Below are 24594 nucleotides of genomic sequence, written 5' to 3' on the forward strand. Positions count from 1 at the left end.
CAGTTTTGGCTGCAAAGTTTATCTAGGAGATTTTGCACGATGACTGACGATATACAAACACATTTTGTTATGACCATTGCAGCAAATAATATTCTCTTCTGTGTCTATAAAACTTTGCGCGATGGATTTCTTAAAGTAGACCTATTTAACTTTTTACTCGTATATCTTACTAAGCCCCTTCCGCACCCATAATTTATATGCAAAACACATATTCTATACGTGATGATCGAATTAATTCAGTCTGTATCTAAATATATACAATGGACCAAAAAAAATCGATCTTTAGAATTCCGATCTGCATAAGAGATTGATTAACAAAAACTGTTAATCTGCTTTTAAAAAGATTGTAACAAAATAGTCTTTTGCAAGAAAATGGGACAATGGCGTTTAACAGTTAATACACTGAAAAAAATTGTTAACTTGACTAAACCGTTCAACTAAATTACTATTTTGTTAATTGAACATATATTAGTATTTAAGTCAAATACACGTTTTGTTAGATTTAATATGTTATATTTAATTTAAATATTTTTATATGTTCAATTAACAAAATATTTAGTTGAACGATTTAGTCAAGTTAACAAATTACTTTTTTCAGTGTACGAATAATAATCGATTATTTTTTCCGGTGTCTGTTCCGAATATCTTCTAATTAGAACAGATAAATGTACATATCAAAAGAAAGACATATAAATGTGTAATTATTATTTTCAATTTGTTAATAATCGAGATTTTTGCAACGATACGATATATCTCTTATGTATATGAGTACTTACTTTTAATCTGCGTATCTCGTCGCATAGAAGTCAAGGACACGATTCACTCTTCTTCTCGAACCCTCCGAGAGATGTATGTATATAAGCGTCCTCTTCCTAATTTCCTTAAGCTTAATCTCGCAAACAAGTGGAATGGCCGGGTAATGATGTCCCTGTAAATAATTAATGACGTATCCCTCAATGTAGTTAAATATGTATTTCCAGATAATGCTGTATACGCGCGTTATCAGTTATCGACGCGAAATGTATCTACTATATATTAGATTGTGTCAGAAATTCTCTACATACTATACCTCTAAAACTTCTCTGTGAAAACTGTACGCACAGTTTAAAAGTTTACCTTAATCTTTTTATCCAAGAACAATCTTGTATATTATATTACTATATTAATATTTTACATGCGTTATATTTTATAGTATATTAATATTAATGCTCTGCGCAATATGTAACGACCAACAGAAACACATTAATATGAATTTAGAATGGTGATGTTAAGAATATAACACAGAAATGAATCAGAATGAAGCAAGTAAATAAGAATTTTAGAAATTGAGTTAGATATGAGAAAATGGTTTTTACGTTGCTGCAAAAAAGGCGTAAAAAATTAATTTATTAAAATTATATCAATGTTAATGCTTAGAATATTTTTTTCGGAATATATATTGAGCTAGCGGATCACAACTTTAGATCGCAACTTTCATTTCGAACTTTGTTTTAATCTGTTTCTGTTCGTATATCAAATATATTTTAAATATTCAAAAAAAATGCGTACATTTTTGGACAGACTGTACATATAGCATGTAAGATAAAAAAAGAGGCTAAGCTAATGAATCAAAATCGAAAAAATTCAAAAATCTCTCTCTCTCTCTCTCTCTCTCTCTTTCTAATATCTATATTTAAGTAATTTAAAACTTAAGAAGCTCATATATATATATATATCTTAACGCCTTGCTTACCGACTGCTTATCAGTTAATTTATATCCAAGTCACTAAATTTCACTTATAAAGTTTCACAGATATACATCATGTGTTGGCATAATTCGCGATGAAATTACACACTTGTAAATTAAGGATAAATTAATGGAAATAAAAATACAATAAAAAAATTAAGTAAAACAAATATTTCAGATTAATATTATAAATTAACTGTTTTTTAACGTGCAAGATAATCTCGTGATAAAAGAGATAATCAAAGATATTTACCACATTACACAAATAATATATATTTATATATAATAAAATGACGGTAACAAAATAAACTACATCGCTCGGTCGTTGTACTAAGATTTGGAAAAATTTTTGTTGCGATCGATTATCTGTGAGCTAGACGGTAATGAAGACGTTAAGAAGAGAATCAAAATGAATTGCCGAATTCAAACTATCAATATGCTTGTGTATCTATATATACTCTCTCTTCTCTCTTTCTCTCTCTCGTTAATGAAAAAAAATAGTATCTTGTAAAATCAATTTAATTTACTTCTTACCAATACTATTGACGAGCTTATTATTATACGGACCACGATGACGCTGAGAGTTATAATTCGCAAACTTTGCCGTACGAAACGAAATCCAACACATTTATGCTCTTTTTGAACGCACAGAACAAATTCATAACCTTCTCCGAATCGATCTTATATCTTACAAACGAATTTACATACTTGTGTACATGCTTGCACTAATCTTTTACTAATTTTACTTGTTATCCTTTTCACTTACAAAACTATGTCAGCTTATTGTTATAATGCATAATTAAATAATTATAAACTAATTTCTCAGATTACGCGACACGGGACGCGGGACTCGGGACTCTCGAGACCGTTGAAATACGCGAACTTGGCAAAGGATCGAGTTACGATGCGAAGTATCGATAGGATATCGATATAATATCGACATAATGAGGGCCAATCAAAATTCGACTCGGAATCTCAATTTCACGCACTAAAATATAAATGTTTTTCTAAAATTGCCATTTAAATCAAATAAGATTTTATAGGTCATTTTTGTTCTCATTAAAAAATATTTTTCCATCTCGAGATATTATATATAATAAATTCTTTTTAACGCTTTAACGCTGATTTTTTTTTTCTTTTAATATAGAATATTCTTGTATTAAATTCACTTTGTGTAATTAAAATGTTTTTAATGAAATGACTATTGCAAAGGAATTTGCATTTATTGACTATTAATAATAAGTATTTCGCGTTCAAAGATATTAATTAAAATATAATATTTTGTTCACGTGTGCAACATAAAATGGATTATAATGCAATTAATGCAATTGCTGCGTAATTTCTGCAATGCATTCCATATTATTAAAACTGTCATTTTCAAAGATAGACTTTTTATACTTTCTGTAATTAAAATAAAACAAGTACACGCTCATTTTTCGAAGAGAAAAAGAAAAAAATATAATAAAAAGTATATAACTAAAAGTATTACATATATGTATATAAATTTATTTCTTACTTATAATAATAATTCTATTCGTCGACATATCCTCATTATTTTCATGAGCGCTAATGAGAGATATTTAATATGCTCTGCTTTTAGTCATATACTTTACCATATTAATGTTTGAACTTTTCGTTGAATTTTTGTCGTGTAAGTTAGACTAAACGTTTACATATTTTTATCGTATTTAGTATTTATGAAGAATCGCATCTCAAGTGGACCGGAATCGATAAAAACAATTGACGTTCATTAACAGGGTCAAATATGCATAGCTTAAAATTCAAAGCAGGATTAGAATATTTCTATTCCTAAAATTTTTTGATAAAAAAAGATTTTCTTAAAAAAATATTGTAATATATATTATTGCAAGAAAGATGTTACATCTCATATTTGTGATCATTGATGACACACTCAATATGTAATTCTACAGATTAAAATTTTTTGATGTAAAAAGATAGGTAAAGAATTGTAAAATTGAAAAATATAGCCCAAAACATTTCTTTTCCGCACTAGAATATCTTTTAAATATTACAAATAAAACAAATTTACTCTTTTAAAGTGAAATTAATACTTTTAAAGAAGGCCACAAACGACTTTTGTTGAGTCGTAATTTATTTTCTGAATTAAATAATTGTAAACAATTTTGGAGTTACTTGATTTATCGCAATTAATGGATATATCGTAAATAAGACATTTTGATAAAGCATTGCAATGTCTCTGTGACCAATTTGTAGTATCTCACAGTTTTATATGGAAGCATTATATTCGTAATTATATTTATATGCCACTTTGAGGACTTGAATATTTTTGTAATTGTGCAAATCTAATTAATTAATGAAGCTGTGCGTTCAATATTATTCAATTGCAGCTATGGCTTCATCGTAATAAAAAAAGTACTTGCATTTGTGATTTAATCGAAGCAGCTATCTTCCACTTTCACTCATCCATTCCATTATCACTTTCTAGATTTATTATTAATTAAAAATGCAGCGTCTGTTACCATATAATCTTTGAACTCTTATCGCAATAAATCATATTTAATATACATAAATTTTACTGTATTTCTCACTTGATATATACACAATTTAACATTCTCCTATTGTTATAACTCTACTGAATATTGTACTTTAATATTGATTGGTAACCAACTCGTTTATCATTTATCGTATATATATAATGTCGTAAAAGACATTATTATTTTTTATTAACTAAAGGAAACCTGTATTGTGTGTATGTATGGAATATTGTCCCAAAATATAAAACAAAAAAAACAAATATGATTACGAAGTTGATTACTTTGTAAGCAAGAAATTAATTTTGAATGTATTTTATTTACATTAAAAGAAAGTCTTACTATATTAAAAATTATTAAAGAAACTTTATATACTTTGTAAACTTTGAATAAAATTCCCGTAATAAAGAAAATCCTGCAACATTGAAAATTTTAAAAGAATAAAAATAAAACAAAATTTTGACAGATAAATATTACACATATCGTTTACAAACATTAATTTTCTCTTTCTTTCTCCTTCATTCTTTTCTCTTAAATAATAAATAATCCATATGTGTGTGTGTGTGTGTGTGTGTTATGTGTGTGTGTATGTACATATATATAATTGTACACTACATAGAAATTTACAAATAATGAAGCAGCTACAACATGTAGCTCCTTCATTCACTTTGTTAAATAAAAATAAAAAGATAAATTACTACCTATCGCTTTTGTCTGTGTTATACAAAGACTTGCAATCCTATGAAGAAATAGTGGTGACATTCGAGTTCGTGTCCGAATTGCACTCATTGTCCGTTCCTTGGAATAGATTTTTGAAATACTGAACGTATGGTTGACAATGTTCTCCTCTTGTGAAGGCCGTGGTGTTGTGCAGCCTCAAATTGCGCTGTTCAAAGAACTTGAAGACCGAATGAAAAAGTGTCGCGTCGTCAGTGGCTTTCGCGGCCTCTAAGAATTTTCTTGCAGATACTTGATCCGCCATTCCAACTGATCGAACATATCTGAAAGACGTAGAAACATGTAAGTACATAGTGTCTAAATGTCATCGTAAATTCAAGATACAGCCTTTCAAATTACCGCAAGGCAAGCAAAATATGTCCCTTAGATAAGAGTATTTCAGTTATCTCTTCATGCGCATTGCCCAATCGTTTCAGCATGTCCAATGCTAACTGATGTGCTGCTGGATACAAGTTTTCTAAAGAAAGTAGCAAGCAGGCTAAAGGCTTTGAATCAGCGACCACATGATATTGTAACAATTGATGAAGCTGATAATAAGCTTTTTGATGTACCAGTGTTGTGATGATTAATTCATGTAAATAATGTTGCACAGGTATTCCATGTTCAGCTAATGATCTATATGAAATTCGATAGTTGTATAAAATAAACTAAATTTATTCTAAATTATCAAGGCTATTATTTTTTATACTACTTAATTTTTATGTACCTAATATATTCAAGCAGAACCCATATTATCATCTTTGGTTCTATTTTGTCGTCAGGAAATTTGGATAATATATGACTGTACATGTCGCTTTGATCGAGTAATAATTTATACTTAAAATTTTCAGCCACTGTTATATTTTTTACATTATTTTGTAAAGGTGTTCCCATCTACAATTGATAAATAAATAATATAGATATTATGTTCTAATCATCATATATAAAGAAGAATTTAATTTAACATTACCTGGTTTTGTATTTCGCTTTCTAGATAATTTCTGTATACAAAATTAAGTTTATCAAATATAGTTGGCATCTCCATTAAGCTTACAGGTAACTGCATCATACAGCTTTGCAAGACTTGTATTAATATCTGTTTAGCATTTGACCGTTGCATTAAAAATTCTACAAGGAGTACTTTATCTGTAATTAATTTCACCAAAGTCTCCAGTCTGAGCTCGATATACCTGCATATTAACAAATAAAGAAACTCGTAAAGTAATATACAAATATATAAAAATAAAAGATATTTTAATTAAACACAAACATACCATAAACAACCCAGCTTTACATCAATTATTATATTCGGTTGAAAAACAACCCAATTAGGGGAATCTATGTAATGTTAAGACTCGATAGCTTTAGATCTCAATAAAATAATTTTGTTATAAATACTTAAACATTATTAAAGCAATAAGATTTATTTTTAAGTGAAAGGATACATAACTGACATGGTTGATACATCTGATCGGATAAGGTTGTACCTGGTACTTTAAGATTGAACGGTTTGATTGGTTTTGCCATAGCTACACTAGTATGATGCATTACTGTACCATCACTCACCCCAGATAACATAATATCAAATATCATTGATGTCTATATAAAAATACACAGTTTAATTCTATTTTAAATAAACTTATTTATATTTAATGATAATATAATGGTGATACCTTTGACGCTTGATGATGAACAATGATGAGATTATCAACAACATTTATAGCAAATCTGCCACTAACATCCAGTTTTAACATATGACTCTTTTTAATGGTCATCATCCTGCAAGAGGACAATTATAATATAATATATAGATATTGGCTGTTATATTCAAAGTAATAAAAAGCAAATCTTACTTATGTACAGTATAAATATATACAAATGCTGTTCCCATTGAGCGGTTGGCTCCCGGTTGATGCCTCAACAAAATAATACAAGGCGTTTCATATAACACAGCCAATGCTACATCTCTTTCAGAAACAGCCAGTTTTCCTGGTTTTGTTATACTATGTTCAACTGAAATATATCACAGATGCAAAAGTAATTTTTGTCTGGTCTGATATTTAAACATATTTAAAGATATTGTATGCTTACTAACTTTCAAACTTGGTTAATTTGTGAAGAGTCCCAGGTGTAACGTGTAACGCTTGTATTTGATTACCAACCGTACCGGATGATAGTAATACCAGATAACTCTTGGGGCAGAATACAAACCAATTTACCCCTAAACTTAAGCACTTTAATGCTCTAATGGTACGTTTCTCTGGATTAACCTGTAAACAATAGCATTGACTTTGACATTGACTAATGTATATTCTCTAATTAATAGAAGAAAAAGTTCTTACATGAAACAATTCTACACCGTGATCAGTAACTATAAGTATCTCAGTGCCATGCGTCCAAACAAAACCCAATATCGTAGCATTCTTCCCTTTGCATGGCTGAGAGTACTCGACATGATCCAAGCCCGATACAGAGGAATAATTGACGAATTCCACTGACGAATTGGTGCGTTGAATCGCGAGTATGTTCATATCAGGAGAGAACTTGATGGATATTACCGGGCCTTTGTCCTCCATCCGAAAACTCAAGTTCTGGTCCGGGCCCTTAACGAGCACTCCTGTAACACCGCCTGAGCGAACAGCAAATACCTGTATACAGATTAATTTTTATCATTACATCACAGGTAAAGATTAGAAGTTTTTCATCAACTGGGAAAATGACTAACTTGCTGTTTCGAATCATCGAAAAACACATTCGTGAGGCAGCTGACTGATTCGAACCTGATAGGATCAGGAGACAATTCCAGATAATAATCGTCACTCTGCCCTCGATCGTCAGCTTCCATGTCTGGCATATCTAATCATCTGATTCAAATACTTGACATTTCTCAGGATTCAGGACTGTCAAAAAGAAGTCGAAGAGCTATGCCGTCGTGAAACATCAAGGACGATTTTAATAACTAGTACAGTGGCGCTAACTAGAGCCACTTTAGAACCGGAATTACGTAGCCAGGTTCATCTTCCGGTTTCGGTGTCTTTTAAAACTTCGGATAATCTAAATATATATCTCATCGTACAATGTATTCTTATTTCTTATATATCAATAATTGGTTCTGAATAATTAGAAGAATATATTTTGCGAAGAGATATGCATTAGGAAATAATTAAAGCGAATATTCGAGCGTTTTAAGTTTAATACTGCTTGTAAACTACATTATGCAGAAAATTTCACATAGTATATAAATTAAAGCTTAAAATAAATAAATATTTATCAAATTGCATTTAAGTTTTAATAATATCTAAAAATTTGTTGAGCTAATTATTCAGAAAAAATTATTCTCTCTCTGATGTATAGTTTCGTCAATGAAATAACAGCGCAACTTTCAACTTGATGTTATGTTAAAACACATTTTTATACACAAAATAGTAAAATTTGTAGAAATATATAGGACATATCCATAAATGCCTTTAGAAGTGCATTATAATTTTCAAAATTGTTGCAGTGTATGTGTATATTTTAATTGTATTGTGAGATTTATTTTTTCTGAAAAAAGCTAGTAATGCTTTTGGATCCTGCAGCTGCTCTCTGTCTAGCTAATTCCTTTTTACCAGGAGTAATGTTTTTCTGTACCTATAAGAGAAAATTTGCAGATATTTAAATTGTACGATTTTGTTTAGTAACATGATTCAAAAATCCTCTATAGATTTTAGAATGCCATATAATTGTAAATAAAAGCAAATATGCTGTAATTTTGTCAATCAAAAAAATTGTTGAAAAATTTGGAAATTGATATGTATTATTAAAATTACTATAACTGTAAAATAATTAACCTTTTCAGATTTAATTAACAAATTCTTCGTCTTTGTTTTCGATAGTGGGTTATCTTCACAAGAATCTCTTCTAAGTTTTTTCTCATCAGTTACATTTATAGGACTATTTAATTTGCGTTTTTTATTCTCCGTTTCCTCAGATATATTCAAATGTTGTGCCAATTTCTTTGAAAAATCTTCAGGAAGATATTCAGATATAATTCCATATGCATATTTCAAGTATTCTATAAAAAAAAAAGATACGTATTGTCAATAAATTAACTTTGCTTGTAAGTAGATAATAGCTTTAAGAAAATAGCTACAAAAAATCTATTTAAGAAGATATTACATCATATTAGTCATAATATAGCAGATATTGAGAAATCCTTAAATGTATGGTTTAATCTTATTCTATTTTTTATTGTAATTTGTAATTTATAATTGTCTTGCTTTTCTTACCTGCCTCTGTATCAATTTCATATTTAGTACTCTTGACATAAGTAGCACTAATAGCACCTTGGGACACATGAACACCTTTTTGCTTCAATAAATCTGCCACCTTTTCTACCTTTTTCTGCAGCCATTTTAATGATTTCTCCTCATTAAATTTGAAAGCTTGTAATGATCTATCTCTCTTACAATCAGCAATTAACAACAGTTTCAAATTTTCACATTGTGCAAGGCGAGATGTTTCTGGAAAATCCTCATCCCAGAGACATTGTTCTAAAGGTTGCGCTAGGTGTGACTATATCCATTTTTTCAACATTTAAATTTTAGATTTTAATCATGCCAATATGAAGACATTAATTTAAAATTTTAATAATTAAAATGCTACAATTACCTTTCTTAAGTATGGCAAAACTAAAAAGAGTGGATCAATTGGTGTCGACAAGTGCAACTTGCCATCAGATTTGACACTGTCGTTAATGAACCAAGATCTTTTATTTTCGTCAAAGATTAAAACTTCCTGCACCGTGAGATTATCAGGGCTGAATACAAATATAGCTGGCTTATTAGAAGCTGGATGTCTAAGTTTCACAATCTCTGACTGTGCCACATTTGAACTGTCCAGGCTATCTTCTGAAATATAAACATATTTGTATAAATATACAGAGCTCAGAAACTATTTGACAAGTACAATTTATCATGAGAATATTAATTAATCATAAAAATTATCGATTACTAATGAAAAATCGTAAAAATAACACGAATAATATATACGAACAGCAATAAATAAATCGTTCATATAATCTTATGATTTACCTTTCATAAGAAATACCCAGGTGTTTGTCGACAAATGACAATTCGTCGTCCGGACGCACTTTTGCGGCGAACCTTTAGCGCGCGATATTTTCCCGCGCGTTGTACGTTGCATCGTTTTTTACAAGATGCGTCCCACTTGAGGTTTGCAACTTTAAGAATAAATTATAAAACTTAATATGCACGTACAGACATTAAATCAGGAACATTCTTGCAGATAAAATCTGATGATATGTTTCAAGCAAATATATAAAATCATCGTTATAGGTTAGATGATGACAAATTGCAAGCTGCAAGAGTTTTTGCATTCTGTTCCATTATTTATGTAAATCATCCTTATTAGTAAACACTGAAAAATTATCGATACTGCGACCAAACAGGCCGCATGTAGATAGAATTTAAGATGTTATTATCGCTTCGTCAGTTCATGGACGATGATGATTGTGAGACCAGCTGACATGACTAACCCTAACCTAACCTAACCGGTGAATCGATAACACGTGACCACGTGACACGTGACGAACCAAATTTACATTTTATTTTTTATTTTATTTTTTTTTTATAATTTTACATTTTATTATATCTAATTACGTGTCTTATATATGATCATGGTGGAGAAATCATGATGTGAGAAAATATATTATATATATGTAATTATTTATTATTATATATTATATCTTCTTACATCACATGGTGAAAATTATGAATATGAATATCGCATATTATAAATTATATATTTTAGGATTTCTTTTATATATTCTTTATATATTCCGCATCCTCCCTTCTCTCTTATTTCTGTTCTGTTTCTCTCGTAATAGTGTCTATAAATTTCGAATTGAAAAAAATATGCAGGATACACATATAACCATCTGAATACGATGAGCCGAGCATATATATGCAATATACAACAATTGGATTCTTATCTCAGTAAAGATATCCTCTTGCGTACATGTAAAACTACATAATTTTCTTTTATTTTTCATGTATGACTTTATTTTGATTTAAATTTTTTTTAACACAATTTTAAAAATCAATCCTCTTTTCGTTCTAATTTTATGTTTTTCATATAAAAATACGATGATGAAAATATGATAAATATTGAGCAGTAATACTAGAATATTCTCAAGAATCACATTTGCTATTGCTATATATAAGACTTGATAATCTTATATAAATATTTAAATAATTAAGAATTCTAGATCAAAATTAGGAAACCTCTTTACTTGAAAATTCACATTTCATTATACATATGAATATAAAGCAAGAAATACGAATATATATTATCTAATCTATTTATTTATACGCACAATTGTGTATGTATTAAAATCTTTCATATTTAGTCATGATAAATTTACAATTAGCGCACACAAATATGTGAACTAAATATCGTCATAGCAGTACATACAAAAATACTGTATATAGTTATTCTAAAATTGTAAAATCACATGCAACAAAAAGAAAGAAAAAATAGTATAAAAATATTTATAGCTTTTCTTTCGTATTTTTGATGAAAAACAAAATTATATATATACAGAATATTGCATGTCAAACTTCCTCTATTTCCTTTTGTTGCAGATTTTTGAATACAGTTGGAAATATATAGATAAAAACAGAATTATTGTTGAAGGGAAGTAAGACTGACCAGAGACTAGAGATATCAAGCTTATAAAAGTAATCCTTGAGAATCTTTGGAAAGCAATGAAAATCACTATCTTTACACAAAATACATCGGATAGTAATCACTAATTAAAATGCAATTTAATTTTGTCTGTGCTGCGTTGAAATCGTCAGCGGTAACGTTAGTGCTGCAAATAGAAAAACATCGCCATAAATTACTGACTATAATTGATGATCAATCTATACTGCAATCAATTGCTTACCGTTGAATTAAGGCTTTTGCACGACGCGCTGCCAAATGAGCATAGTAAGTTGGCGCTGGATAGCTTACCGCTCTGGCACAGCGCGCATACATATGGCAAAGATAATATGTCAATTTTTCAATCTCATCCACGGTATATTTAGATTCGTTACATATGCATCTATATTTGGTAGGCCTTGCAGTACCCTGTATTTGTGATGTAGCATAAACAGTTTTATAGTTTAAACCTTATTTAATGGTTGAGAATATAAACGTTTCCACTGTATAAAACTGATTACTCTGATATAATACTCTCATATGTTTCTTAAAAGTAGATTATTACAATTGTTATTGTAACTAATTGTCATTAATCATTATTATGAGAAAATTTTGCAATCAGTATATTTAATGTCTTTCTATATAACATTGAAATATATTTAAAGTTATGTAAACGAATGCATTTTTGAAACCAATAACTTTACCTGAAGGCTCTTGTGTGAGACGAGATAAAAATCAATATTATTTGAAGTAGATGGAAGAGTAATTTCAGTATCGACAACTGTGCCCACTAGCACATTACCCTTTTGGTCCTCCTGTTTGTCTGTGGGGAAAAAACGCACGTGATGTCTCTTTTGGACAACTAAGCAGGTAATTGGAATATTTCGGATCGTTTGATTAATATTCGAACATGCTTTTCTAATAGCTGTTATTTCGATGTCCCTAACTTTTGAGAGTTGTCCATCACTAACTCCATCTCTATACATTAAAATATAAATATACAATTGTAAAATGTAATATATAATAGAAAACGTTATAGTTTAAGCTTAACAAGATTACATACATATAACATGAAACAAAATTACACACCGATAATAGATGATGCTACTTGGTAAACAATTTGTCTTTTTCTTATAAAATGACACTTGTGACTTTATTATGTCTTGAAGACCTAAGATCATTTCTTCTCTGGAATTTTGAAGTTTATACATGACATTATACTGGAAACCGAAAGTATCACTACTTGCAGTAACCTAAATTAATAATATTTCTGTCAATATATATATATATTCACATGAAAATCTTGTATAATTATGCTTACTGCTGCTATAGAGGGTGTATCAGCATCAGGAGGTGGATGAGTTACATCGGCACCAACAATCATACAATTTTTCTTCAAATAATTTGATCTGAGGGAGAAAAAAACATCATTTATCGATTATTAAAAAGTATTTTTTCATATATAAAATAGTAAGACACAAATATTACTCACGATTCCTTAAGTATATGGTTAATACCATTTAGTTTTGCGTTTATTTTTAGAAGAATATTTGTTATTATTGATGATGAGTGTTTAGTAACAGTCTGATATTTTATACACTGTGTCAAGACACCATAATCCAACTCGGTCATCTGTTTTATCTCGCCTGAGACATAAATAATTTCAGATTGATTTATTTAGAAATTAAGAAAATACAAAAAAACCTATATGCTTACTGTATATGTCTGTAAAATCTGATAAACAATGTTTTGGTATAATTACTATTATCAATTTCAATTTCTTATTTTCCAAAAAGAAGTTTTCGATTTCTTTCTTCTCATATTTTTTTAAATGTCCGACGAAGTTGGCATGTTCTATTTGCATACCAAGGTTTACTGCTAAGGAAAACAAACAATTTGACAATATCAACATAATCTATATAATGCAATATACATAATTAAAAATAGCGATTTTGCGAACATTTAAATTTACAGTTGTATGAATTAGCGCATTTTTTCCCCCAAATTGTAGCAATCAATTAACAAGTATATATTTTTTTTGTGTAATGTGACGTTTTTTTAAAAACGTCACATAACACAAAACTTTAACATTTTAACTTTATTTTTCATAAACTTTACCATTTTCCACTAATTTTGTCATAAAAAGTTGTACGTCGTACTTTACTCGACGTTCGTTCACTTGATTATATTTTTGCAAATTGAGAACAGTCCACTCATCCTTTTTTAACCTTGTCGCGGCTTTGTTAAATTCTCCTATCATCCATTTTCCGTCTATTACATTCACTACTTTATTGTATTGTAATTCCGGAGCAGCTAAGATCTTAGCATTCACTTCTTTCATTTGTGTGCTGACAGACAAATGAAACTCTTCCGTCATGGTAAGGCTCTTATTTACATCGATAGTTTTAAACTACGAGTAAACATAACAAATTATGATGTAATATATTTGATATAACAATATGAAATTTGTTTTACCGCGTTTTCTATTCTCCTTCTACGGATATGTGGTTCCGTCCCTGCTTCTCGAATCATATTAGTAGTTTGGTCGCTGTTCAACTTTCTAACAGATTGACCCTTCACAATAGTACATAACTGTAAAGATTTGTGATATTTTAATTAATCTTACTAAATTATTTGTGGCAAATATAAAAGCGGCGTACGCACTTCGGCAGGCAAATATGCCTCTGTCGTTTTGTCTCTATTGTCTTCTTTTATTGTATTCTTCACGACAAGACAAGGCAGTTTGGGATGTGTCAATCGGTAATTCTTCTGTTCCATAAAAAAATTAGTTACTGTGATGTCTGTATTCTCATACTTGAACGTCTGATCGTTAGCACGGCGACCTATTTCATTTATGCGACGTATTTGTTTTTTACGCTCTTGGGAACCATTCTTATTCGGTTTTACTTCGTAAATCACTCTTAAATTCTTCAAAAATTTAATGTCTTGTTGAAAATCAATAATTGGGTTTTTTTGTAATTGATTCATTAAATCGATAACCTTCTGAGCTTTAAAAAATCCTTTATGAACAACTAAATAAAAAGAAAGAAAAAATATGACATATAAATTAACAAAGATATTTAATATGGATGTAGTTTACAATTTATAATTAAATTATAGTTAAAATTCTTGTAAAACCTTTAATATCATTTATTTGTCAATTAATGATACTTTACCATCTACATTTAAATATATTTTACAGCCAAGTATAGCGGATAAAAATCCGCCCCGCGATGATCTTAAATAATCTGGCTTATTTCTATTTATTAGTGATTCTCCATTATTTAGATCCCAGAACAATGATTTTCCAACCTATAATAATACACATAGCATATTTTATATTCTGTTGCTATAATATATTTTATATCATATTTATTTATAACGTGTTTACCCACACATGCACGCGCACGCACGCACACACACATACACCTGTCTATCTAACTATTTACCTATCTATCTATGTACCTACCTATTTATAAAATATTTAAAAATATTATATAAATAGGTAGGTAGATAGGTAGATAGGCGGTATAAAATATTTCTGTATAAAATATATTTTTTCTTTATTAATATAATTTTATTATTATTACAGTATAAAGTAAACTTATGAACAATACATTCAAACAATATGCACACATGAGGATTTAAACATATACAATTAATTTTTCATGACTCATTGTCAGTCATTTATTCGTATAAAATTAGTAGATTAATTACTATTACTAAAATTACTATTAATTGCTTACATTAATAAATCGTGACTCGGGCCCATGACGTATGATGATATCTATAACTTGTATACCAATTTGAGTTTGATCAGTTTCATTAGATGGTAAGTTTTTTACCCAGCTAAGATCGATTGTTCTTACTTTCTTTAAAGTAATTTTAAATGTTTTACTTCTTTCATATATATTACATTGTGCGTCACATTTATCACATTGTTTATCACATATTTTATCTTTGATGTGAATCTTAGTTTCCTAAGCAGAATAATAAAAAAGTTTACTATTATTAAGAGAAATAATGAAAAATTTATTTTGCAGCTTGCATTTTATTCTATAATTAATTATTGATCGAGTAAAATCAATTTATTATAGATATAATAAATTGTATTACTATTAAAATAAAATATGTACACATGCTATATATTACTTACACGATCGTCATAAGGAAGCTCTGTTGCACTGTATGCATTACTCTTTCCATCAAATGCTGGATATCTGTTTTTAAGGTATTCACGTCTATATTCTTCAAAAACTTTTCTATATAAAGCTTTTGAAGCATTAGGCTCAATTTTTACGTCATAGTGAACAGCATTGGTTGCAAATTTTTCGAATCTAATTTCATACATATTTGTCGAAACACGTGTTGTCCTATCTGTCTTTGCTATAAAATAGAATTAAAAAATGTATGTATATATGTGTGTGTAAGAAAGAATCTAAAAATACAATATATAAAATACACATATAAAATTTTAATGTTGCTTTTCTTTTCTTAACTATACATATCAGAAAGATATTTTACCTGGAGTTTGTTGTTGCTGATAATGTAACGTCTGTGTTCTTTCTTGTAGTGAGCCTTGTTGTACTTGCTGAGGTTGTCCTGATTGATACCCTGTTCCTCGCTGAGGTCGTGATGAGTTATGTGACATTTCTGGATGTTGCGAGTACTGTCTTTGTTGGTATCCCCTCATTCTTTTTTGTTGGCCCCTTGTCCCTCGTTGTTGGTGAGAGAAAATCCTTTGTTGTTGAGACAAGTTTGATGGTACTGATTGTTCAAGTGAATCTTGTGAGTATTGTTGTGGATTCTCTGCTGTTTGTTGTCGTTCAGATGAACTGTATGAGCTTTGTGGTTGATTCCATGCTGTTCGTCCACGTTGTGTTGGAGGTATATATTCTTGTCTCCTGGGTCTTCTTCTGGATCGATTCTGTCTCACTTCATGGAACTCGAATTGCCCTGCTTCTTCGCCCTGTCGATGTAAACTTGGAGAATTATACACAGATGGATATTGAAGATGTGGATTGTGTTGTTGTGACAGTGGTGTCTCTACTTGTTGTGGCTGTAATGAATTTGATGGTAGTTGCATTTGCTGCCGTTGATTCTGCAACATTGGATATGATGTTGACCAATAATGTGAGTCTTGTTGAGATGAATCTCTATATTGTGGTAAGTTAGGTAATGTTTGCGATGATGGTAAGGCCCGTGCTTCGTCTTGCCACTGTTGTGAAGGTAAACTTAGTAATGCTGGCCATTGCTCCTCTGAAGATGAATCTGATGGTAGCTGCTGTCGTGGATACGAACCTGATGATATTTGAATGCATTTTTATATGTATTCCTTGTATGTACATTTTGAACAGCCTACGCTAACCAAGTCTTCGGATTTACTCTAGTCAGTCATGTATATATTTTTTTAGTTTAACTATACATCACGAAAAGATTAAATGCGCGTGTCTTTCTTTTCAAATAAATACCCCCTTGATTTTATCTCTAGATATACATAACGATAGTGTGTGAATATATGCTACATAAGATAACTTTAAACATAAAATAACCTCTGTATTGGCTTTTGTTTGTTGTTATAACCTTGAAAAATTGTCATTATCGTAACTTGAAAATATGCAACTATTCTTGTGAACTAAATATATTCTAAGAAATATAATTCCGTTATATATTTTACATACTAATGTTTATACACTAACTTTTTTTACTCCTAATAAATAATATAAATGTGTGATAAAAGATTGAATTATTATCATGAAGGAGCTGATCAATTAAATTAAATTGGAGGATGCGAGAAGTCGTCTATAATCTATAAAATCTGTACAATGACTTCGCATATGACTTTACATACCTCTTCTCCTCATTTTGTATTAAAATTATATATTGTCGTTATATATTTCTGAAAAATTGCCTCCCTCAAATTGGTTGCCGGTGACACCAATTTATCAATTAATTCCGTAATTGCAAGCTAGTCGCAAAATTTTACGTTCGTCTCTGCCAGCCTCTAACCGTCTCGTACAAGAGCTCGAGTGCTTATAATCCTTACAATTATAATATATCACGTACAGCACGAACGAAATTCTCTCCTAATTTTCAAACTTTTTAAAATTACAAACAACTTTCGCATGCGCGAAGTATTCCGACAGGTTCCTCCAATAATACTGTTTTAATTCAACATGCAGAGGGCGTTTCAGAAGTTTCCAGTTTCCATTGGATAATAAGAGATAGTAGATAGTAGTCAGCACGTCAGCACAGTGGCAGATCACAAGCAAAAGAGTGAAAAGAGTCAGTTGCTTTTTGATTATTATTCAGTATTTTATAACTTTCTCAAGATTCTTTAGAATTCTTTTACAGATTCTTTCTGAGGATAGAAGTTTACATAAACTATAATTAATCGCAAGTAGGGAATTATACTTATAATTTGTATAATTTCTACTGTAAAAAGAAAAGGAAGAAAAATTGATAATTATTTTCTAATTATTTAGTAAACATGGGTAAGTACTGCAACTTAAATCTACTAAATTATTTGTGAATATCGTATAAAAAAATTTGACAAAGTATAACATTACATATTGAGTGATATTTTTACCATATTCAGCAATTTTTCTTTTAATGTTTCGATACTTTTATTATTAATACTAACACTATTATGTTACAGCTGTTAGCAGTGGAGTATCATTTGTATTATCTTCGATATTGACAGTACTATTGTTCTCCGGAATGCAAATGTACAAAGTTTGGCTCGGTTCATCACAGTTGGGGACTGTATTGGGAGGATGGGTTGGATCATTATTGTTCATGTGCACGTTAACTGCTGTAGGAAACCTTGAAAGCACTTTATTTGGAAAATCCTTTCAACAGAAATTACTTCCAGAAGGTATGTATAGAAGTAGCACTTGCATTATTTGCCAAACATGAAGTAAATTATTTAAATTGGCATATAAAGACAAATTTTTTTTAAGATATATGTAATACTAATGTATCATTATTTTGTTGCAGTGGTCTTTTCACTGACTCTAAGCCTAATTGCTTCTGCGCTGATTCACCGTGTATCTACCACAACATGTTTAATATTCTCTATGATTGCACTTTATTATATGAATCGTATTTCTCAAGAAACATATGGTGTATCTATACAAAATGCAGTAATACATTCTAAGAAACGCAAGTAAATAAATATAAGGATATTTATATTATATTTTTCTTTTTATATATTATAAATCATATATAAATGTATTTTGTATAAAAATTTCCAATTTATAATATAAATTTAATGTCAATCATATATATATTGATCGATATTTGTCAAGGATAAATGTGGTTTTGTGCAATTTTTACTAAAAATAAATTTAATATTTACTTTGCATGTAATTTTTATTAATTTATAATACATAAAAAAAATATTGATCAATGAAATATTCACGTTAATAATATATGATTGTATATCATGATATTTACATCGTGAAACTTAAATAATATGAAAAACGAGAAATATATAATTATGTTTCTATTGCAGATTTTGTTTTTCTGTCGTTTTATGTTTTTCAGCTTCTTCTTTATCACTAAAATATTCATACGATTCACCTGAATCTTCCATTTGAATTGCAGCATTTGATTGATTATCTATTACTTTTGGTTGCTCATTGTTAGTATCGTGTTTGGGCATTACTTGTTTATAAATTGCCATTGCCTATACAATATTTGACACAAAATAATTTAATTATTGAATCTGTAATAGATGACAATTACAAAATAATAAATAATTTATTAAATAACAAACCTGTGCTACAAATGTCGAAACATCTCCTACATTGCTTGGTAATATCAATGTGTTATTAACTTTTGCTAATTTGTTGAATGCATTGACATACTGTTCTGCTATGCTAAGCGCTGCCGCATTTTTTGCATCTGATGCACCAAGAGCACTTGCAACTACTTGTAATCCCTTTGCTCGTGCCTCCGCTACTGCTACTACTGCTGCAGCTTGTCCAGTAGCTTGATTTATTTGCTCTTGCCTTGCTGCTTCTATAATAATAATCAAGTTTCTTTCTATTATTTTTAAAAATTAAATATTCCTCGAAAATATAAATTCACACAAAAATATATCTTTTCAAATTATAAATAATCATAAAAAAGAAACTGTGCCTGTGTGTGTAAAACTTTCTTGAACTCACATTAATAAGAATTATATTGAATGTAAGTAATACAGTACCTGAAGCTAAAATTCGTGCAAGTCTTTTGCCCTCTGCTACATTTACTTCAGCCTCTCTAACACCTTCCGATTCTAATATAGCAGCACGCTTCTTCCGTTCGGCTTCTACTTGCATTTGCATTGCTTCGTGCACCCGTGGTGGTAATCTTATATCACCTAATATATAAATACAATAAATTTTATATTATTATATTATATTAAAAACTGTAAACATAGTAGGTAAAAATTCTTCTAGTATTATGTGAAACATTTTTATTGTCATATTATAAGAATTTTTTTTAACTTACGTATCTCATATCGTAAACATGTTATTCCCCATGCACTACTGGCCTTGTTAATACTTTCAACGATAGAAACATTTAATCCTTCTCTTTCCCTAAATACTTTATCTAAAGATATTTTTCCTAATTCAGATCTCATGGTGGTTTGGGCTACTTGAATTACAGCAAATTCAGCATCCTCAACACCATAAGAGGCTAGGTAAGGATTATTTACTCTTAAATATAATACAGCATCAATACTCAAAGTCACATTATCTAAAAAAAGAAAATATAGGAAAAATGTATTTGCAAAAGTCATAATTAACACAGATGTTGTATGTATAGAGTTTATTTTTAATAATTGTGATAATTATTCTCACCTGATGTAACTGCACTTTGTTGTGGTACATCTATCGCTAATTCCTTTAAAATTTGTACATATTTGACTTTATCAACAACAGGAAAAAGAATATTTAAACCTGGTTCTAAAATTTTATGGAATTTCCCCATTCTTTCTACAACCCATGCCTAAATAAAATGTTCTGTTTCAAATTAAAGGCTACTTCGATCAAACTCCAATTAACTCGATTGGCAATCAATTTAACTGATAGAATTTCCTACATCAAAATTTCTAACTGAATAATATGTTGTTTCCAACTTAATCTTTATTTCCACATTTATATGTCAAACAAGAAAAATTAATAATTTATACTATCAAAACAATATTAATAAAATGCAGATATTATTGAAGTTAATTGGAGTATAGTCAAAGTAGTTATAAATGTTGTTAATTTCACATATAGTTACAATTTCATTTTTGGCTATTCCACACATAGGTACAAATTAAATAAGTTTGGCTAAAAGTAACTTAATTCTAATAATTAAAAATGATACAAAATAGATATAAATAATTCATCTTAATTGATACATGTTACGCAAGCATATTGTGTGTTAAACAATTACATACCTGTTGTTGAGGGACAAACATTATAATAGTATTCATCGGAGTTAACGTTTTATATCGAGAATTTTGAGTTACCGAACCAAACTTTCTGTTTCTTACATTTACAAATGCGTGATCCTACAAAATTTTCGACAATTTAAAGTTTCGATATTCCTATGACAACTGTTGTCAGCTGTGACAAACGTTTTACCTTAATAAATCCGAAATTTCTTGCCAAAATCGCACTACCAGTCACTGCGCGTTTATACATTTTTTTTGACTGTATTTAACCGTATTGTATATACTTGTGAAATGTAAGAATATTTATAGGTTATCACGGTTATGATAAGAACATTTTATAGCGCAATGCTTCTGGAAGATAAATATTTCGTACGTTCGTAGTTACCAAATTTACGTTCCAAAACTATTCTTTCGAGCAGAGTAGTATTTAATTGACCAATCCGAAAAGAGAAATTTTTGTCTCTTTTGTTCTGATTGGTCAATCGAACGTTATTCCACACTTGAAGGAGTAAATTTTCCAACATAACCCATCATAGAGCTTGATCTCTATGCTTATGTGTCTTCGAGAGATAATGCTTGCAAATCTAGATATTCATACATCATGACTCGTGACTCGAAACTGTGCTCAACGATGTAAGTATAATATATAATAAAAATAATAAAAAACAATAAAAATTTGTAAGATATACATATATATACCGATTAGATATCGAATGGGGGATTTCTGTTGTTTGAATGCTATATATACGGAATAAAGAATAAAAATATAATGCATTTTATAATAAATACTAATTAAATAAAAGGCTCATATATATTTTGTCATTTAATTAATGGATAATTAGTTCTAATAATTAAGTTTGGCAAGTTTAGTTTTGTTTCTGATCATTTTATTATTAATAGCAGACTTATCTTTAATATTGCATCTGTATCTTTATTAATTTAAAAACTGCATGTTGACATATCTCTTTCTCTCTCTCTCTCTCTCTCTCTCTCTCTCTCTCTCTCTCTCTCTCTCTCTCTCTCTCTCTCTCTCTCCCTTTCTGCTTGAAATTGTAATCTGTAAATAATTATATATATGAAACAATAATGTACAATACGTAATTCTCACAAAATTATATTTTTATATATTTATAATTCATATGCACATTCTTTTCTATTTCTATTTCTTATATACATATATATGCTTAATATTCAAACTTTTTTTTCGCGTTCATAAAGTCATTGAAAAGGTGTCTTAAAGAAGCAATCTGATTGGCTGAAAGGAAAAGTAGCAGAGTTCAGAGTTATATCGATCCGGGTATACGCGTTTACGACATGTTGTCGGAACCGCATTTTTTTTATCAGTATCGTATCGCTGATCGCCGAGTTCGTGCATAGTTTTGGCATTTACGAAATCGTCGGGACAAACCCGCGCGCTATGCAACGATAAAGGTATCGTCGTTAGGAGGGTAAAGAATATAAGTATAGGTCCGATTGTGTTTGTGTGTTTAGTGTGTCCAAGTATCGAGGGTACGTCGCATCTCATCCATGCCGATGCGCGCCATCTTTGAAGCCGTCCGTGAAGTGACCGCCGCTGTTGTCACCGGATGCCCTATTTAGCCTGATTTAGCCGCCTGTCCTTCAATCCGAGGCGCATTTTCAATAAGAACGCTGTGATTATACGAGAGATGTGGTATTGCGTGAGTGAAGAACGTGTGATTTTTCCGTGGGAGAAGTGAGACCATCGTTTATTGAGAAGACGAACGCAGGCGCGGCAACGGGTCGTCTCGCAGGTGAGTGAGGCAGATATGTGTATATTTACGTCAAAACAATCTCGCAAAATTACCGAGTTCCGCCTATCTCGCGCGCGCGTGTAAAACCACCGCGTCGTATATCAACCTCGCGTTTTATTCACGCATATGTATATGTGTATATCTATGCATGCACGTATCTCTGTCTGTATATATACATTTATATATGTATTATATTGTATATATATGCGTCGATCACACACACGGAGTCATCGTGTCGCGCGAAACGGATAATATGCAAGCGGCTTTAAAGGAAGTCGGGCTTATATAAGACGACTTAGTGTGCTTTGTCGTGTCGCATTTCCTGTCACGATGCGCAACCATATTGCACGAGTAACGGTTTTGTATCTCTGTGTGTGCTGTTCCCCTCTCAAAGCACATTCAACTTTCTAACAATATTGCTCTCAAAAGACACGACGGATTCATTTTTGATTGAAAAATATTTTCCTCCTTCAACTCAATTTAATCTAAACGAGAGAGAAAGAACGATCGAAAGATGATAATTGACAAGTAAAAGATCTCTTAAAAAATCTGCATCACTACCTGTTGTTGCAGTAGACTATTATTATCGAGCGCAGCTTTGCTTGTTTTTTTGTCGGATGTTAAACGCGTAAGAATGTATATATATGTATACATATGATGAAAAGAAGGGGGAGGAAGGAGGGGAGACGATACAGCGATAAATATCGATGAATATGACGAATGAAAATTCCAATGGTAATTTATTTTTTCTATTAAAAAGTCTAGCACCGGATGAAAACTTTGCTCGTGCTTGGACACGAGCCGCGTTCTCCATTGCAGATATATGGTCGTTGTGGGTGCACAAACGAGGAGAAAGTCCCAGAGGCGCGCACTCTTGCATTCTTGATGCATTCCGCGTTGTTATGAACCGAGATTTTTATTTTAACTCGTAGTGCGTCGAATAAATAACGATCTTTAACTTGCCAGACAATAAGGCCGAGAATAAGAATAATAGACACGAAGAGATGCACGTGGAAAAAAATATATACACATGATACGCTATATTTATATATGTATATATATATATTTTTCTAATAATTTATTTTATAGATCAGGTATTACATGAAGGGAAGGCGCGAGACATGTGATCTTTCTTTTCACAATAAACAATCGCGTATTTGATTTGCGAATAAGGGAGGAAAATGCAATCGGATGTTGATGTTTGAACCGGCAAGAGCGCAAGAGCGATAAATATAATAATTTGTAGGTAAGCGAAAATGGATCCTACGCCATTTGCTCCGTTTCTCTTATCAGCGACGAATATAAAAAGTCATTCTCTCGTTTCTAAACTTGAACCGACGAAATTGTAATCGCACAGTCTCGATTTTACTTCTCCATTTTATTCTTCAAATCGATATAGGATGAAACTTTCTTATCCCAGACAAACATTCTCGTGATGATAAAGAAATCGATGTAAAAAATGCATTCATTTATTCTACCGTGGAATTTACAGCGGTGAGAATTAAATTCGCATGTAAAATTCTGCCGCTTTTCGATTAATGCGCAGAGAGCACCCGGGTACATTCGATTACGCGATTCGAGTACCTCTAACGGATCTAGAGAAGAGTGTATGTGAGTGCGCGCGCGAGTTTGTATGCGCTACGTGGCATGGCTAGAAACTGGAGAGAGACAGCGCGCGACAAAGCTAATCGATGTTAACTGGAAAAGAATCGACCATTTTTTTTC

The 24594-nt window shown here is 30.5% G+C and overlaps 7 protein-coding genes across 13 annotated transcripts in view; 2 read left to right on the top strand and 5 right to left on the bottom strand.

Annotated features, from left to right (window-relative positions):
- Window positions 1-924, bottom strand: part of LOC145932930 (uncharacterized) — a 143995-nt gene extending 143071 nt beyond the window's left edge. Inside the window, exon 1 of the mRNA XM_083032156.1 lies at window positions 777-924. The gene's annotated coding sequence lies outside the window, so the exon portion shown is untranslated. The remainder of the gene's footprint in view (window positions 1-776) is intronic.
- A 2185-nt stretch (window positions 925-3109) lies between these two features.
- Window positions 3110-8009, bottom strand: Bulli (regulator of MON1-CCZ1 complex protein bulli). The gene is made up of 11 exons (XM_083031404.1): window positions 7682-8009; window positions 7299-7604; window positions 7052-7226; window positions 6810-6969; window positions 6630-6735; window positions 6402-6555; window positions 6231-6294; window positions 5927-6146; window positions 5684-5850; window positions 5317-5592; window positions 3110-5240 (listed from the first exon to the last, which is right to left on the bottom strand). Exons 1-11 carry the CDS (start codon window positions 7808-7810, stop codon window positions 4979-4981), a joined length of 2019 nt encoding a protein of 672 aa, XP_082887530.1. The 5' UTR covers window positions 7811-8009; the 3' UTR covers window positions 3110-4978.
- Window positions 8010-8131: 122 nt separating this feature from the next.
- LOC145932454 (ribonuclease H2 subunit B) lies at window positions 8132-10506 on the bottom strand. Its single transcript, XM_083031409.1, has 5 exons — window positions 10029-10506; window positions 9607-9845; window positions 9225-9510; window positions 8787-9010; window positions 8132-8586 (listed from the first exon to the last, which is right to left on the bottom strand). The coding sequence occupies exons 1-5, from the start codon at window positions 10138-10140 to the stop codon at window positions 8491-8493; spliced, it is 957 nt and encodes a 318-aa protein (XP_082887535.1). The 5' UTR covers window positions 10141-10506; the 3' UTR covers window positions 8132-8490.
- An 832-nt stretch (window positions 10507-11338) lies between these two features.
- On the bottom strand, window positions 11339-17800 carry LOC145949151 (protein argonaute-4-like). 4 transcript variants are annotated; one of them, XM_083058987.1, is made up of 15 exons: window positions 17513-17794; window positions 16186-16962; window positions 15818-16047; window positions 15408-15641; window positions 14838-14973; window positions 14326-14693; window positions 14137-14253; window positions 13780-14071; window positions 13378-13536; window positions 13154-13307; window positions 12983-13070; window positions 12751-12914; window positions 12366-12639; window positions 11906-12090; window positions 11339-11830 (listed from the first exon to the last, which is right to left on the bottom strand). In XM_083058987.1, the coding sequence occupies exons 1-15, from the start codon at window positions 17523-17525 to the stop codon at window positions 11740-11742; spliced, it is 3282 nt and encodes a 1093-aa protein (XP_082915113.1). In that variant the 5' UTR covers window positions 17526-17794; the 3' UTR covers window positions 11339-11739. The 4 variants fall into 4 exon arrangements, with proteins under 4 accessions (XP_082915113.1, XP_082915115.1, XP_082915112.1 ...); XM_083058989.1 differs by having other exon boundaries at window positions 11341-11830; window positions 13378-13539; window positions 17708-17800; XM_083058986.1 differs by having other exon boundaries at window positions 11341-11830; window positions 13378-13539.
- An 80-nt stretch (window positions 17801-17880) lies between these two features.
- LOC145932459 (protein KRTCAP2 homolog) lies at window positions 17881-19000 on the top strand. 2 transcript variants are annotated; one of them, XM_083031419.1, is made up of 4 exons: window positions 17881-17946; window positions 18016-18155; window positions 18320-18538; window positions 18661-19000. In XM_083031419.1, exons 2-4 carry the CDS (start codon window positions 18152-18154, stop codon window positions 18831-18833), a joined length of 396 nt encoding a protein of 131 aa, XP_082887545.1. In that variant the 5' UTR covers window positions 17881-17946; window positions 18016-18151; the 3' UTR covers window positions 18834-19000. The 2 variants fall into 2 exon arrangements, with proteins under 2 accessions (XP_082887545.1, XP_082887546.1); XM_083031420.1 differs by having other exon boundaries at window positions 17903-17946; window positions 18033-18155.
- A 41-nt stretch (window positions 19001-19041) lies between these two features.
- Stoml2 (stomatin like 2) lies at window positions 19042-21463 on the bottom strand. Its single transcript, XM_083031407.1, has 7 exons — window positions 21288-21463; window positions 21101-21214; window positions 20514-20661; window positions 20161-20409; window positions 19874-20029; window positions 19442-19686; window positions 19042-19351 (listed from the first exon to the last, which is right to left on the bottom strand). The coding sequence occupies exons 1-7, from the start codon at window positions 21345-21347 to the stop codon at window positions 19169-19171; spliced, it is 1155 nt and encodes a 384-aa protein (XP_082887533.1). The 5' UTR covers window positions 21348-21463; the 3' UTR covers window positions 19042-19168.
- A 934-nt stretch (window positions 21464-22397) lies between these two features.
- Gw (trinucleotide repeat containing adaptor protein gawky) overlaps window positions 22398-24594 on the top strand; it is a 49659-nt gene continuing 47462 nt past the window's right edge. The window contains exons 1-2 of one of the 3 annotated variants that reach the window (XM_083031422.1): window positions 22398-22528; window positions 22589-22869. The gene's annotated coding sequence lies outside the window, so the exon portion shown is untranslated. Of the gene's footprint in view, window positions 22870-24594 lie in introns of all 3 variants that reach the window. The other 2 variants (XM_083031426.1, XM_083031425.1) reach the window with 2 other exon arrangements.

The sequence above is a fragment of the Prenolepis imparis genome, unplaced genomic scaffold (assembly GCF_030444845.1).
Source record: "Prenolepis imparis isolate NDT839.2.m4 unplaced genomic scaffold, iyPreImpa1.0 SCAF_2, whole genome shotgun sequence".
NCBI lineage: Eukaryota > Metazoa > Arthropoda > Insecta > Hymenoptera > Formicidae > Prenolepis > Prenolepis imparis.